The sequence below is a fragment of the Bombina bombina genome, chromosome 1 (genome assembly GCF_027579735.1).
Source record: "Bombina bombina isolate aBomBom1 chromosome 1, aBomBom1.pri, whole genome shotgun sequence".
NCBI classification, from domain to species: domain Eukaryota; kingdom Metazoa; phylum Chordata; class Amphibia; order Anura; family Bombinatoridae; genus Bombina; species Bombina bombina.
In genome coordinates, this window is record NC_069499.1 from 1501767167 (window position 1) to 1501783426 (window position 16260).

Sequence of the window (16260 nt, forward strand, 5' to 3'; positions counted from 1 at the left end):
CCAGAGTGCTTTTATACCAGGCTGATACTGGTCGGGTGCTTTTTCAGCTGTTACCAGGGTTCATGTCACCTTCGTGGTGCTGAGGATACCTCTAGGCCTATTCTATAGACCCCGGGCACGGATCCTACTGATGTATTAGGCCTGTGGTTTATATGCAACTTCTCCGGACGGAGGGTTGTGCGTATCACTCTAAGGGTGGTTGATTCGGGCTTCTCGTCTGGGTTATGGTTCTGCTTCAGCAGATGACTCTAGGTTCTTCAGGTCAGGAGACTTAGAATCATTATTTCCTTTAAATGGAAGTTGGGAGATGTTTGTGACCTGTTTGGTCTGATGTGCCGGGTGATTAACGTTCTTTACTCGAGGTTCTTCCAGACGCTGACTCATTAGCCTAATGCGTTCTTTCTCACGATGGCGGAGCTTTATCCTTCCCCACATTTGGGGGGGATTGTCTGGTTGAGTGTGCAGGCATGGCTTTCTTTGTTTGGAGTCATGTTACTCTGAGAGGTGGTGTGTAGGAGTTCCCTGCCTTCTGTGGGAGTTGCAACTCCAACTTTTCCCTGCTCAAGGTAGTTTTCCTTGAATTATAGCTTTTTCAAGCTCTCTGACTGTTGTCTATTTCAGCTAATACCCACGGTCGGACTACAGTCTTTGCCTTTCGGGTGTGTTGCGTCCTCGATGTTACGCTAGCCTTGGGGCTTATCAGTAGCGGTGTCGAGGTTGGGTCGGGCAGTTGTCCCTTTTTCCTAGTAACTCCGTTTGGAGTTTCGTGTGCGACGCCTTCCGTTACTTCTTTGAGATGGCGATGCAAGGCCCTGGATAATTTTTTCCTTTGGGTATTGATGTTATCCTGCCTGGGTACCACGTGTTGTCGCTTGCCTATGAGATTTCTTGTGATCCATTTTGCTGGATGTTGATTCTCAGACTGTTCAGGAGTCCATCGTGACTCTTGCGTTTGAGGCTATCTAGATCGCCAGATCTACGGACTTTAGAGGTACACTCCTCTTTGGAGGAGGCTGTTAGGGTTCTCTCCGAGATTTAATTTTTTTTATCGTCCATTGTCGAGAACCCTGACCTGGTCCTCGTCTCTCTGTGAATGGGTGTGGACGGTTCGGTTCTCACTTGAAGTTGTGGTCCCGTGAGCCCTCTTCGTTGGGGCTGGGGCTCTGTGAGAGATGCCTTTGTGACTGTGGCTCAGGCTTTAGGTTTTTCTGATGGGCCCCTACCTGTCTTCTGGTGCATTCACGATGTTCCTGTAGACTCCAGGTACTTTTCAACTGGGTTGGCAATGTGGCCGAGGGTCTCACCTCTATGGTAGGGTGCCTTTCGAAGGGGCCACCTTTTGTACCCACCCGTTATTGCATTCAGTGTCCTCTAGCTTGGGTATTGTTTTCCAAAAAGTAATGAATTGTCAGGGTTTTTTCCCTGCTTTGTTTGCCATGTGCTGCTGGCAGCCATTTTACTCACCTTTCTTGCTGAATCTGGTTCAGAGTGTGTGATGCTGCTCATTTCCTGCACGCCCTCTTATGGCCAGACTGTTGTACATCATCCTTGTGAGGCAGGTTGCAGTCTCAGAATTATGTCATCACTTATTATTTAAAGGACCTCTGTTCAGTATGCTTTGCCCTTGGATTGTCTCAGACCTGTTTGTGAGTTCCTGTGTATTACCTGGCTAGTCTGACGTCTCTTCTAGTTCCTGATCCCTGGTTTGTTCCTGACTTTGCTGTTCTCCTTGTTCCTGATTCCGGCTCGTCTGACTACTCACTTTGGCACCTGACTCAGCTTGTCTGACTACCAGCTCTGGTTTTAACTCCTGGCTTGTTATTTGACTTGTGGACTTTTTATTATTTTTGTTATTTATAAAGGTGTGATTATTTTTGCACTTCTTGTCTCAGTCTGATTCCTGGCACCCTGACATGAATGCAGCTGTGGACTCTTCCCTTTTAAGAAGAAAAACATAAATTATGCTTACCTGATAATTTCATTTTCTTCTGAAGAGTCCACAGCTCCCTCCTGTGTTTTTATCTCTATGAGGCGGCTGTAAATTTCTTGTTCTTCTGGCACCTTTTTGCACCCTGATATTTCTCCTACTGTTCCTCGCTCCCTTGGCTGTATGACTGGGGGATGAGGGAAGTGAGGGAGGTATTTGAAGCCTTTGGCTGGGGTGTCTTTGCCTCCTTCTGGTGGCCAGGTTCTGAATTCCCAAAAGTAATGAATGCAGCTGTGGACTCTTCCCGTCAGAAGAAAAGAAGATTATCAGGCAAGCATAATTTATGTTTTTAGTCTATTAGGGAATAAGTTAACAATATTGCAATATTCGAAGTTAAAGGGACAGTCTACTCCAGAATTGTTATTGTTTAAAAAGACAGATAATCCCTTTATTACCCATTCCCCAGTTTTGAATAACCAACACGGTTATATTAATATACTTTTCACCTCTGCAATTACCTTGTATCTAAGCCTCTTCAGACTGTCACCTTATTTCAGGCCTTGTGACAGACTTGCATTTTAGCCAATCAATGCCCTCTCATAAGTAACTCCACGGGCGTGAGCACAATGTTATCTATATGGCACACATGAACTAATGCTATTTAGCTGGGGAAAACTGTCAAATGCATTGAGATAAGGGGTGGCCTTCAAGGGCTTAGAAATTGTCATTTGAGGCTACCTTGGTTTAGCTTTGAATTGGAAAGTTGTTTAAAATTGCACGCCCTATCTGAATCATAAAAGTTTAGTTTTGACTAGACTGTCCCTTTAAACTGTTTTGCGCGCGTCAGGTTTGTGAATACTGCATTTCAACTCTTGCGGGGCAATTTTGCTTATGCTTCATCCAACCACTGCTCTTTACCCGATCATCTTCCTCTGAGTTTGCAGAGGTCAAACACCCCAAATATGTTAGTTTGGGGTGATTGACAGGCTCTGCACTCACACAGTACAGTGTCCGCTGCCCGTTCACCACAAAATACCAAGTAGGGAACCATCTCTGTCTGCCATTTACTAGTTGGGGCTCAATACAATACAATACACAAACACATAAACCTAATTACACACATAAATACACGCACACATAACAAAACACACAATTACATTCACACAAATACACACATAACAAATTACTCACACATAAAATACACACACGTAACAAAACAAAATACACACGTAACAAAATACACACACATATAAATGTGCGTACATACGCACACATAACTGCACACTTTCAGATTAAGGACAGCACAGAATGTGGGATATGACAATGCCTAATTCCTCATACTGTCTTCACATTGTATTGATGCGTATAAACAGCTGGAGAAGATGTTTACCTGTGTAGGTAAAAACAGTATTGGTATTAACAAGCAGCATGGAAGTCAACATTAAACTTTCATGATGTAGATAGAGCATGTGATTTTAAACAACTTTCTAATGCACTTCCTTTTTATATGCACACTTTCTGAGTCACCCACTGAGCATGTGTAAGAGTTTTCCATATATACATATGTGCATTATGTGATTGGCTGATGGCGGTCACATGATGCATGAAAATAAAACTTCCTTTTTTTTAGTATATCATATTGTATATTGAGTAATATTACTGTATTTTTTCTTGTCTTACACAGATCATTGCTTATCAACCCTATGGGAAATCGGTGGATTGGTGGGCATATGGAGTCTTATTATATGAAATGCTTGCAGGACAGGTAAGAACTCAGCTCAGGCTGTAGCAAAATCCCTTAAAGGGACATTAAACACTTTCATTATTTATTTTGCCCCTTCTTTCATGTAATTCCATTCTGAAATTGTAAGCTTTTAAGTTCCTGCTAGATATTGAAGTGCAGAGCACTGTTATATTCCACACAGCCATTGGCTGCACAATCTAGTGACCTATTTATAACTGTCCCTAATTGGTCACAGCAAAGAAGGTAACCTAAGTTACAACATGGCAGCTCCCATTGTTTTATAGAAAATAACTTTACACTTATTTTGTCAATATTTAAACAACATAAAACTTTATAAAATACATACACTTAACCGAATATGAAACACTAAATACACGCTAGGAACAATTTTCAGAGATACTGTATATTACATGAAAAGGGGACGAATAAAAAATGAAAATTTATTGCAAAGATGTTTCATTACAGGTAACTAAATATTTGATATAAAAATCTCAAGTTGTTTACAGTCCCTTTAAGCGAAAAAAATGTATTGTGCATATGAAAGATTACTAATCTAAAACATTTTACTTGGAAAAAAAAGGATAGTTTAACAATATATGGATTGAGCTTTAAACAAATAATAAATAAATATATAGGCACAACTCATGTCAAGGACAGTTGCTTATATAAGGACTTCTGCTTTATCCATATTGGTAGACAGGGATATGCCCACAAGCCTAGAATAATATAGCTATGCATTTTTCTGCTCAGGAATATCCATCTCTCAAAAGAGCAAAAAACCTTAATACATTAAAATGCCCCTTTTAGAATGCAACAAATAAAACTATTTTAATGTAATAACATATGATTAGAATAATATTGGAACAAATTATAAACAGTACCAGATCATTATATAGTAAATTGTAATGCGTGTTGGCGCATGCTATTCAACATGGCAGTCAGCTGTTAAAGGTGGAGCTTGATTAGGTATGTTTGTAAATGTATTTAAATAGCTAGCGGTATATCATCTGATGACATGAAACCCAAAAAAATGTTTTGCCACAATTCGGATAGAAAATACAATTTTAAAGAGACAGTCTACACCAGAATGTTTGTTTTAAAAGATGGATAATCCCTTTATTACCCATTCCCTAGTTTTGCATAACCAACACAGTTATAATAATACACTTTTAACCTCTGTGATTATATTGTATCTAAGCTTCTGCAAACTGCCCCTTTATTTCAGTTCTTTTGACAGACTTGCATTTTAGCCAATCAGTGCGGGCTCCTAGGAACTCCACGTGCGTGAGCACAGTGTTAGCTATTTGAAACACATGAACTAACACCTCTAGTGGTGAAAAACTGTCAAAATGCCCTGAGCTAAGAGGCGGCCTTCAAGGGCTTAGAAATTAGTATATGAACCTCCCAGATTTAGCTTTCAACTAAGAATACCAAAAGAACAAAGCAAAGTGATAGAAATAAATTGGGAAAATTGTTTAAAGTTACATGCCCTATCTGAATAATGAAAGTTTGTTTTGGTCTAGGCTGTCCCTTTAAACAACATTCCAATTTACTTCTATTATCTAATTTGCTTCATTCTTAAGATGTCCTCTGTTAAAGAATTAGCAATGCACATGGGTGACCCAATCACACAAGACATCTATGTGCAACCACCAATCAGCAGCTACTGAGCCTATTTAGATATGCTTTTCAACAAAGGATACCAAGAGAAGGAAATTAGATAATTCAAGTTGTTTAAAATGGTATCTGAATAATGAAAAATGTCGGTTTCATGTCCCTTTAAGTTTAATGTGGGAAAAGGGTTCCTGCCCTGTACGCGCATACAAAGATTTTATCCTCGGGCTACTGTGCCATCTTTTGTTACTCCGCAACACTGTGTGGTAATACAAAGATGTTGAGCTCTTCATTTACACTGCGCTTGTTATTTTGCGTTTGCAGCCTCCGTTTGATGGAGAAGATGAAGATGAGCTCTTCCAGTCTATCATGGAACATAATGTGTCATATCCAAAATCCATGTCTAAAGAAGCTGTCTCCATCTGCAAAGGGGTAAGTCCAATGCAAACAGAGGGAACGGCTATCACTGCATAAAATGCAGCACTAGCAACAGTACAATTTATGTTCATTTCTCTTGTTAAGTGTATCCAGTCCACGGATCATCCATTACTTGTGGGATATTCTCCTTCCCAACAGGAAGTTGCAAGAGGATCACCCACAGCAGAGCTGCTATATAGCTCCTCCCCTCACTGCCATATCCAGTCATTCTCTTGCAACTGTCAACTAAGATGGAGGTCGTAAGAGGACTGTGGTGTTTTATACTTAGTTTATTTCTTCAATCAAAAGTTTGTTATTTTTAAATGGTACCGGAGTGTACTGTTTATCTCAGGCAGTATTTAGAAGAAGAATCTGCCTGCGTTTTCTATGATCTTAGCAGAAGTAACTAAGATCCTTTGCTGTTCTCACATATTCTGAGGAGTGAGGTAACTTCAGAGGGGGAATAGCGTGCAGGTTTTCCTGTAATAAGTGTGCAGTTAAAATATTTTTCTAGGGATGGAATTTGCTAGAAAATGCTGCTGATACCGAAGTAATGTAAGTAAAGCCTTAAATGCAGTGATAGCGACTGGTATCAGGCTTATTAATAGAGATACTTACTATTATAAAAGTGTATTTTAAAATGTTTGCTGGCATGTTTAATCGTTTTTTACATATGTTTGGTGATAAAACTTATTGGGGCCTAGTTTTTTCCACATGGCTGGCTTGAATTTTGCCTAGAAACAGTTCCCTGAGGCTTCCCACTGTTGTAATATGAGTGGGAGGGGCCTATTTTGGCTTTTTTTGCACAGCAAAAATTACAGACACAGACATGCAGCTTCTTCCTGCATGATCCAGGACTTCTCTGAAGGGCTCAAAAGGCTTCAAAAGTCGTATTGAGGGAGGTAAAAAGCCACAGTAGAGCTGTGGCAGTTGTTGTGACTGTTTAAAAAACGTTTTTGTCATTTGTTATTCCGTTTTTGGTATTAAGGGGTTAATCATCCATTTGCAAGTGGGTGCAATGCTCTGCTAACTTATTACATACACTGTAAAAATTTCGTTAGTGTAACTGCATTTTTTCACTGTTATTTCAAAATTTGGGAAAATTTGTGTTTCTTAAAGGCACAGTAACGTTTTTTATATTGCTTGTAAACTTGTTTTAAAGTGTTTTCCAAGCTTGCTAGTCTCATTGCTAGTCTGTTTAAACATGTCTGACACAGAGGAACCTACTTGTTCATTATGTTTGAAAGCCATGGTGGAGCCCCATAGGAGAATGTGTACTAAATGTATTGATTTCACCTTAAACAGTAAAGATCAGTCTTTATCTATAAAAGAATTATCACCAGAGGGTTCTGTCGAGGGGGAAGTTATGCCGACTAACTCTCCCCACGTGTCAGACCCTTCGCCTCCCGCTCAGGGGACGCACGCTAATATGGCGCCAATCATGAATAATACCCTGTCAGAGGTATTATCTAGATTGCCTGAATTAAGAGGCAAGCGCGATAGCTCTGGGGTTAGGAGAGATACAGAGCGCGCAAATGCTGTTAGAGCCATGTCTGATACTGCGTCACAGTATGCAGAACATGAGGACGGAGAGTTTCAGTCTGTGGGTGACATCTCTGACTTGGGGAAACCTGATTCAGAGATTTCTAATTTTAAATTTAAGCTTGAGAACCTCCGTGTATTGCTTGGGGAGGTATTAGCTGCTCTGAATTACTGTAACACAGTTGCAATTCCAGAGAAATTGTGTAGGCTGGATAGATACTATGCGGTGCCGGTGTGTACTGACGTTTTTCCTATACCTAAAAGGCTTACAGAAATTATTAGCAAGGAGTGGGATAGACCCGGTGTGCCCTTTTCCCCACCTCCTATATTTAGAAAAATGTTTCCAATAGACGCCACTACACGGGACTTATGGCAGACGGTCCCTAAGGTGGAGGGAGCAGTTTCTACTTTAGCAAAGCGTACTACTATCCCGGTTGAGGACAGTTGTGCTTTTTCAGATCCAATGGATAAAAAATTGGAGGGTTACTTTAAGAAAATGTTTATTCAACAAGGTTTTATTTTACAGGCCCTTGCATGCATTGCGCCTGTCACTGCTGCGGCGGCATTCTGGTTTGAGGCCCTGGAAGAGGCCATCCAGACAGCTCCATTGAATGAAATTATTGACAAGCTTAGAACGCTTAAGCTAGCTAACTCATTTGTTTCTGATGCCATTGTTCATTTGACTAAACTAACGGCTAAGAATTCCGGATTCGCCATCCAGGCACGTAGGGCACTATGGCTTAAATCCTGGTCAGCTGACGTGACTTTAAAGTCTAAATTACTCAACATTCCTTTCAAGAGGCAGACCTTATTCGGGCCTGGCTTGAAGGAAATTATTGCTGACATTACTGGAGGCAAGGGTCATACCCTTCCTCAGGACAGGGCCAAATCAAAGGCCAAACAGTCTAATTTTCGTGCCTTTCGAAATTTCAAGGCAGGAGCAGCATCAACTTCCTCCGCTTCAAAACAAGAGGGAACTGTTGCTCATTCCAGACAGGCCTGGAAACCTAACCAGTCCTGGAACAAGGGCAAGCAGGCCAGAAAGCCTGCTGCTGCCCCCAAGACAGCATGAAGGAACGGCCCCTATCCGGAAACGGATCTAGTGGGGGGCAGACTTTCTCTCTTCGCCCAGGCGTGGGCAAGAGATGTTCAGGATCCCTGGGCGTTGGAGATCATATCTCAGGGATATCTTCTGGACTTCAAAGCTTCTCCTCCACAAGGGAGATTTCATCTTGCAAGGTTATCAGCAAACCAGATAAAGAAAGTGGCATTCCAAAGCTGTGTGCAAGACCTCCTAGTAATGGGAGTGATCCATCCAGTTCCGCGGACGGAACAGGGACAGGGATTTTATTCAAATCTGTTTGTGGTTCCCAAGAAAGAGGGAACCTTCAGACCAATCTTGGATCTAAAGATCTTAAACAAATTCCTCAGAGTTCCATCATTCAAAATGGAAACTATTCGGACCATCCTACCCATGATCCAAGAGGGTCAGTACATGACCACAGTGGACTTAAAGGATGCCTACCTTCACATTCCGATTCACAAAGATCATCATCGGTTCCTAAGGTTTGCCTTTCTAGACAGGCATTACCAATTTGTAGCTCTTCCCTTCGGGTTGGCCACTGCCCCGAGAATTTTTACAAAGGTTCTGGGCTCACTTCTGGCGGTTCTAAGACCGCAAGGCATAGCGGTGGCTCCGTATCTAGACGACATCCTGATACAGGCGTCAAGCTTTCAAATTGCCAAGTCTCATACAGAGATAGTTCTGGCATTTCTGAGGTCGCATGGGTGGAAAGTGAACGTGGAAAAGAGTTCTCTATCACCACTCACAAGAGTCTCCTTCCTAGGGACTCTTATAGATTCTGTAGAGATGAAAATTTACCTGACGGAGTCCAGGTTATCAAAACTTCTAAATGCTTGCCGTGTCCTTCATTCCATTCCACGCCCGTCAGTGGCTCAGTGCATGGAAGTAATCGGCTTAATGGTAGCAGCAATGGACATAGTGCCATTTGCGCGCCTGCATCTCAGACCGCTGCAATTATGCATGCTAAGTCAGTGGAATGGGGATTACTCAGATTTGTCCCCTCTACTAAATCTGGATCAAGAGACCAGAGATTCTCTTCTCTGGTGGCTTTCTCGGGTCCATCTGTCCAAGGGTATGACCTTTCGCAGGCCAGATTGGACGATTGTAACAACAGATGCCAGCCTTCTAGGTTGGGGCGCAGTCTGGAACTCCCTGAAGGCTCAGGGATCGTGGACTCAGGAGGAGAAACTCCTCCCAATACATATTCTGGAGTTAAGAGCAATATTCAAGGCTCTTCTAGCTTGGCCTCAGTTAGCAACACTGAGGTTCATCAGATTTCAGTCGGACAACATCACGACTGTGGCTTACATCAACCATCAAGGGGGAACCAGGAGTTCCCTAGCGATGTTAGAAGTCTCAAAGATAATTCGCTGGGCAGAGTCTCACTCTTGCCACCTGTCAGCGACCCACATCCCAGGCGTAGAGAACTGGGAGGCGGATTTTCTAAGTCGTCAGACTTTTCATCCGGGGGAGTGGGAACTCCATCCGGAGGTGTTTGCTCAACTAGTCCATCGTTGGGGCAAACCAGAACTGGATCTCATGGCGTCTCGCCAGAACGCCAAGCTTCCTTGTTACGGATCCAGGTCCAGGGACCCGGGAGCAACGCTGATAGATGCTCTAGAAGCTCCTTGGTTCTTCAACCTGGCCTATGTGTTTCCACCGTTTCCTCTGCTCCCTCGACTGATTGCCAAAATCAAACAGGAGAGAGCATTGGTGATTCTGATAGCGCCTGCGTGGCCACGCAGGACCTGGTATGCAGACCTAGTGGACATGTCATCTCTTCCACCATGGACTCTGCCTCTGAGGCAGGACCTTCTAATACAAGGTCCTTTCAATCATCCAAATCTAATTTCTCTGAGACTGACTGCATGGAGATTGAACGCTTGATTCTATCAAGACGTGGCTTCTCCGAGTCAGTCATTGATACCTTAATACAGGCTCGGAAGCCTGTCACCAGGAAAATCTACCATAAGATATGGCGTAAATATCTTTATTGGTGTGAATCCAAGAGTTACTCATGGAGTAAGTTTAGGATTCCTAGGATATTGTCCTTTCTCCAAGAGGGTTTGGACAAAGGCTTATCAGCTAGTTCTTTAAAAGGACAGATCTCTGCTCTGTCTATTCTTTTACACAAGCGTCTGGCAGAAGTTCCAGACGTCCAGGCATTTTGTCAGGCTTTGGTTAGGATTAAGCCTGTGTTTAAAACTGTTGCTCCCCCGTGGAGCTTAAACTTGGTTCTTAAAGTTCTTCAGGGAGTTCCGTTTGAACCCCTTCATTCCATTGATATTAAACTTTTATCTTGGAAAGTTCTGTTTTTGATGGCTATTTCCTCGGCTCGAAGAGTCTCTGAGTTATCTGCCTTACATTGTGATTCTCCTTATCTTAATTATCATTCAGACAAGGTAGTTCTGCGTACCAAACCTGGGTTTTTACCTAAGGTGGTTTCTAACAGGAATATCAATCAAGAGATTGTTGTTCCATCATTGTGTCCTAATCCTTCTTCAAAGAAGGAACGTCTTTTGCATAATCTGGACGTAGTCCCTGCCTTGAAGTTTTTCTTACAGGCTACTAAAGATTTTCGTCAAACATCTGCCCTGTTTGTCGTTTACTCTGGACAAAGGAGAGGTTAAAAAGCTTCGGCAACCTCTCTCTCCTTTTGGCTTCGGAGCATAATACGCTTAGCCTATGAGACTGCTGGACAGCAGCCCCCTGAAAGGATTACAGCTCATTCTACTAGAGCTGTGGCTTCCACCTGGGCCTTTAAAAATGAGGCCTCTGTTGAACAGATTTGCAAGGCTGCGACTTGGTCTTCGCTTCACACCTTTTCAAAATTTTACAAATTTGACACTTTTGTTTCTTTGGAGACTGTTTTTGGGAGAAAGGTTCTACAGTCAGTGGTTCCTTCCGTTTAAGTTCCTGCCTTGTCCCTCCCATCATCCGTGTACTTTAGCTTTGGTATTGGTATCCCACAAGTAATGGATGATCCGTGGACTGGATACACTTAACAAGAGAAAACATAATTTATGCTTACCTGATAAATTTATTTCTCTTGTAGTGTATCCAGTCCACGGCCCGCCCTGTCCTTTTAAGGCAGGTCTAAATTTTATTTAAACTACAGTCACCACTGCACCCTATGGTTTCTCCTTTCTCTGTTTGTTTCGGTCGAATGACTGGATATGGCAGTGAGGGGAGGAGCTATATAGCAGCTCTGCTGTGGGTGATCCTCTTGCAACTTCCTGTTGGGAAGGAGAATATCCCACAAGTAATGGATGATCCGTGGACTGGATACACTACAAGAGAAATAAATTTATCAGGTAAGCATAAATTATGTTTTTTTCTTAGACTTCACAACATTATTTTGTTATATGCATGCAATGGTGCAGAGTGGTTAAACACATAGTTAAAATCAGCTTCAAACCAGCAGTGCACTACTGTGACGTAGCTGAACACAACTGGTGAGCCAATGAAAAGAGGCATTAGTGTGCAGCCACCAATCACCAGCTAGATCCCAGTAAAGCAATGCTGTTTCTAAGCCTACCTAGGTATGCGTTTCAACAATTTGATAATAGAAGCAAATTCCAAAAATGAAAGTTCTGTCTGAATCATGAATGTTTAAAGGGACAGTCTTGTTTGCATAACCAACACTGTTATATGAATACACTTTTTACGTCTGTGATTACTTTGTATCTAAGCCTCTGCAGACATTCCCCTTATTTAAGTTCTTTTGACAGACTTTCATTTTAGCCAATCAGTGCTGACTCCTAGGTAACTCCACGGGCGTGAGCATGTTATCTATATGGCACACGTGAACGAATGCCCTCTAGCCGTGAAAAACTGTCAAAATGCATTCAGATAAGAGGCGGCCTTCAAGTGCTTAGAACTTAGCATATGAACTACCTAGGTTTAGCTTTGAACTAAGAATACTAAGAGAACACATTTTTTTATTTTTTTTAAACATAATTTTTATTAGTATTTACAGACGTACCAAAATAATAAAACAACAAGTGATCACAAAAATAAAGGTGAGCCAAAAACGATATATAAATGGATACAGAAAAATAACATCATGTCATGCGTCATACAATAAATATCGACAAAAGCAAAAAATAAATAATCTTGTTCTGTCTTCACCCATTTTTTTATATATACAGACAAAAAGAAAGAAAAAGAAAAAATAACAAATTTAAAGATATGACCTTGCGTTATTAATTTTAAAGTTATTGTCCGTTTCTTCCTCATCTTAAATATACCAAAATAAAATGATTTAAATTTGATACGTCTGTTTCATCAGATTTCCATAGAAGGTCTAGATTTTAAGATAAAAGATAAAACATAACAAAAACCACCTAAAAGAAGGAGAGAAGAAAAAAAAAAGCCAAGGAAGGGTAGGAGAGACAAGGGAGAGGGACGGGAGAGAAGGGGTTCAGAATAGATGTTGTCTCCAATGCCCGGGGTAGTCATAAAGTAGTATCAGATGAAGAAAGATGGGAGAGGCACAAAAGTGATCTATGATCTGGAATTGGGTTTCTCTAGATTGGGCTAGAATTACTCTATCCCTTTTGACCAAGAAGGCTTTTAACTTATCTTGAAAGATTAGGTGTCATGCTGATCCAGAACTATTTGATGTAACATATTGTGTGCAAATGCAGCTATGCTTTGAGTTTTCCTGTCCTTCCAGGAATTAAGTATCATCTGCCTGACTAATAAAATTGTGGTGTTAATCAATGCCTTATTCTGCACACTCCTTTGTGTAAATAGGAAAAAAAATATGTGAAGGCTCTAAGATAATTCTAGCTGACAAAAATCTGTTTAACCAGTACTCTATTTGTCTCCATAGTTTTTGAATTTTTGGGCAGGTATAGAAAAGGTGTGGTAAGTCCGCAGCAGACAAACTACATCTGGAGCAAACATGATCTCCCTGAGTATTCCATTTAGCCACTGACTTAGGCGTTAGATATGCTCTATTCAAAAGTTTAATATGTGATTCTCTCGAGGCTACGGAATACGAGTATTTCATAACTCTAAAAAAGCTTTTTTGAAAGTCAAAATTGATGCCTGGGACTTCTGTGCTCCGTGAATGGAAAAGCTTATTCACTTTATCTTTTGCGTCTTTAGATGACAGACATCCATAGATAGCCGTCAGTGAGTGTTTGCCTAGGCGGTATCTATCAATAATTAGCGGGCCCAACATCCATGGATTTTGACTGAGAAAATAGTGTTTGACTTGCAGAGAAGCAAAAAAGGTTTTCCCTGGATAGGGAGTCAAAGGTTCTAATCTGTTTTGTAAGTGGATCCATCAATTGAATGATATATTATAGGATTATTAGAGGACCATTCTTTAAAAGCAGTAGAGGTGAAGCCACTTTTAAAATCTGGGTTTCCCTGGATAGGGAGATATTTAGGACAAAGCAAATTTGATTATAAAAGTAAATTGGAAAGTTGTTTAAAATTGCATGCCGTATTTAAATCATGAAAGTTTAATTCTGACTAGACTGTCCCATAAATTTTGTCCTTTTAACTTAAAGGGACAGTCAACCCAAAATAGCTTCTGAGTGATACATATTTAGTTTCAAACGATTAATTTTTACCAATCTAGCCCAATTTTCTCCTATAAATCGTTGTAAAGTAAAATGACTTACGATTTGCTCCTGTGTTTGCAAATGTCTGCCTACCCCCTCCCCTATTTCGTCAGCAGCACGTCATCTTCAAGTGATTGCAGTAAACTTTTCTATCCTACACGTTCCCATGTTTGGCACATGCGCAATGCGCCAATTGTAGTCAATAGAAAACCGCTAGGATACTGAGCGGTTACATGAAGTTCCAGATTCAAAAGTACCCCTTGACTACAATCGGCGCATTGCGCATGCGCCAAACATGGGAACGAGTAGGATAGAAAAGTTTACTGCGATCACTTGCAGATGACGTGCTGCTGACGAAATAGGGGAAGGGGCAGGCGGACATTTGCAAACAACACAGGAGCAAATCGTAAGTCATTTTACTTTACAACGATTTATAGGAGAAAATTGGGCTACATTGGTAATTAATAGTCGTTTGAAACTTAATATGTATCACTCAGAAGCTATTTTGGGTTGGCTGTCCCTTTAAGTACCGTTTGACAGCCCTTCCTGTGTGTTGCACACCCTGCACAATAGACTTATTACAAACTAATTGGTATGCCTGCAAGTAACCTTAGCTGAGCTTGGTCTTCAGACTTGTTAATAGCTGCACCACAGGGGGGGATAATCGTGCCCAGTTACAGTTTTTGGGTATCTGATTTAGATGAAAATTATGTAGTGTAATATTGAAACTGACATACAAATAAGTTGGTTGTTTAAATCGATTATCACTCACTTACTACACTGACATTTCTGTCACTTGCAGCCTACGCTCCATAGACATTTAGCTCAGTGTAATTTACCAAAGATGTGAAATTCAACCTGTTATTTAATGACATTATGCAGTCACTGTATGTATCTGCGGGACAATGTCCGGGTTCCCATAGAAACTCATAAAATCCAGCAGATCAGAAAGACAGTGCAGCTCCAGGACTTAACCCCTTTAGTGCTAAACGTTTATCTTACTAGTCCACAGGGCTCAAATTGAAATTGCTTTAGTGAATTGTCTTTAGCATAAAACAAAAATTAACGTGTTTATGTTGGAGAAATAGCACATTTCTAGTTATTAGTCTGTTTATTGATAGCATTATAAATAATTTATGTTATAGAATATTCAAACATTTTTCTAGCAGATCAGAACCAGATGGAAAACCTAGCATGTCCCCATTCCTTTGTACAATATAGCCATACTTAGTATTCAAGAAAGAATCAGGAAGAAAAAATGGGTAATCTAATCATAAACTTTTTTTGCAAAGATAATACATTTTCCTTGATATAGTAAATGTATGTCTTGCAAAATAATAAACTAGCACCCTAATCCTGGAACCTAATGGTTACTACATGTAGATGCTACACAAAACAGACTTTTCTTTCATATAGGTGGCGAGAGTCCACAAGCTTTTACATATGGGATATGCATTCCTACCAGGAAGAGGCAAAGTTTCCCAACCTTAAAAGCCTACCTTACACATACCTCAGTTTAAAACTTTGCCTCCTTAGGAGGTGGTTGAAGCATGATGATGTGCTCGATTTCTTCAGTGAAAGGCGCTTCTGAGCATATTGATGCCCGGTTCCCCTCAGAATACAGTGTTTAGCAGAGGGATGTGAATGGAGTGCTGCCTCCTTACACAATGTTTTCATCTCTTGGGAAATCTCTTCATGGACTCTGTAAATTCGGTCGCAGGGATTCATCTTCTGCCTCCCTTTACAGATCAACGTTATACTCCTATTCTATTACTTCTGCTATGTTTCAGTATTGGTTTGGCTGTCTTGTCACATATTATACCGGACCCTTGCTTCTGTGAAGCATATGTTTCTATCTCCTCGCACACCATAATGCGTTTTTAAATGCTAGACATTTGCGACATCATATCGAGCCGTTTGGCACGACTTTGTTAGCGTTATTTGCGCCTTAATTAATTAATAAAAACAAAGGGCTACATTCAATCCTTTTTTTTTTCCGAACATAATAATCTCAAGGCGATCTTTTTAAAAATAATCTACCAATATTTTGAGAGGGGAGGTTGTCATAAAATACTTTATTTTGAGTTTTTGAATTTTAATTTCTCAGAGAAAAAAGCTGTTTTTATTTTATCCCTCCCTTTATTGATACGCGTGGACTTCCACATCATCTGTATTATATCCCATATGTAACAGCTCTTACCACCTATATGAAAGAAAACATAATTCATGTAAGAACTTACCTGATTAATTTATTTCATAGTGGCGAGAGTCCACGAAGCCCCATCCATTTGTGGGTTATATTTTTTGTTTGAATGCACATCTTTTTTCCTTCTCCTCTTTTTTGGCTTTTACT

At 40.8% G+C, this 16260-nt stretch overlaps 1 protein-coding gene across 3 annotated transcripts in view; it reads left to right on the plus strand.

The window, feature by feature from the left end:
• Window positions 1–16260, plus strand: part of PRKCA (protein kinase C alpha) — an 897250-nt gene that overhangs the window by 848870 nt on the left and 32120 nt on the right. For all 3 annotated transcript variants that reach the window (XM_053707823.1, XM_053707833.1, XM_053707842.1), the window contains 2 exons: window positions 3612–3692; window positions 5610–5717. In XM_053707823.1, the coding sequence (XP_053563798.1) occupies window positions 3612–3692; window positions 5610–5717 (189 nt within the window). The remainder of the gene's footprint in view (window positions 1–3611; window positions 3693–5609; window positions 5718–16260) is intronic.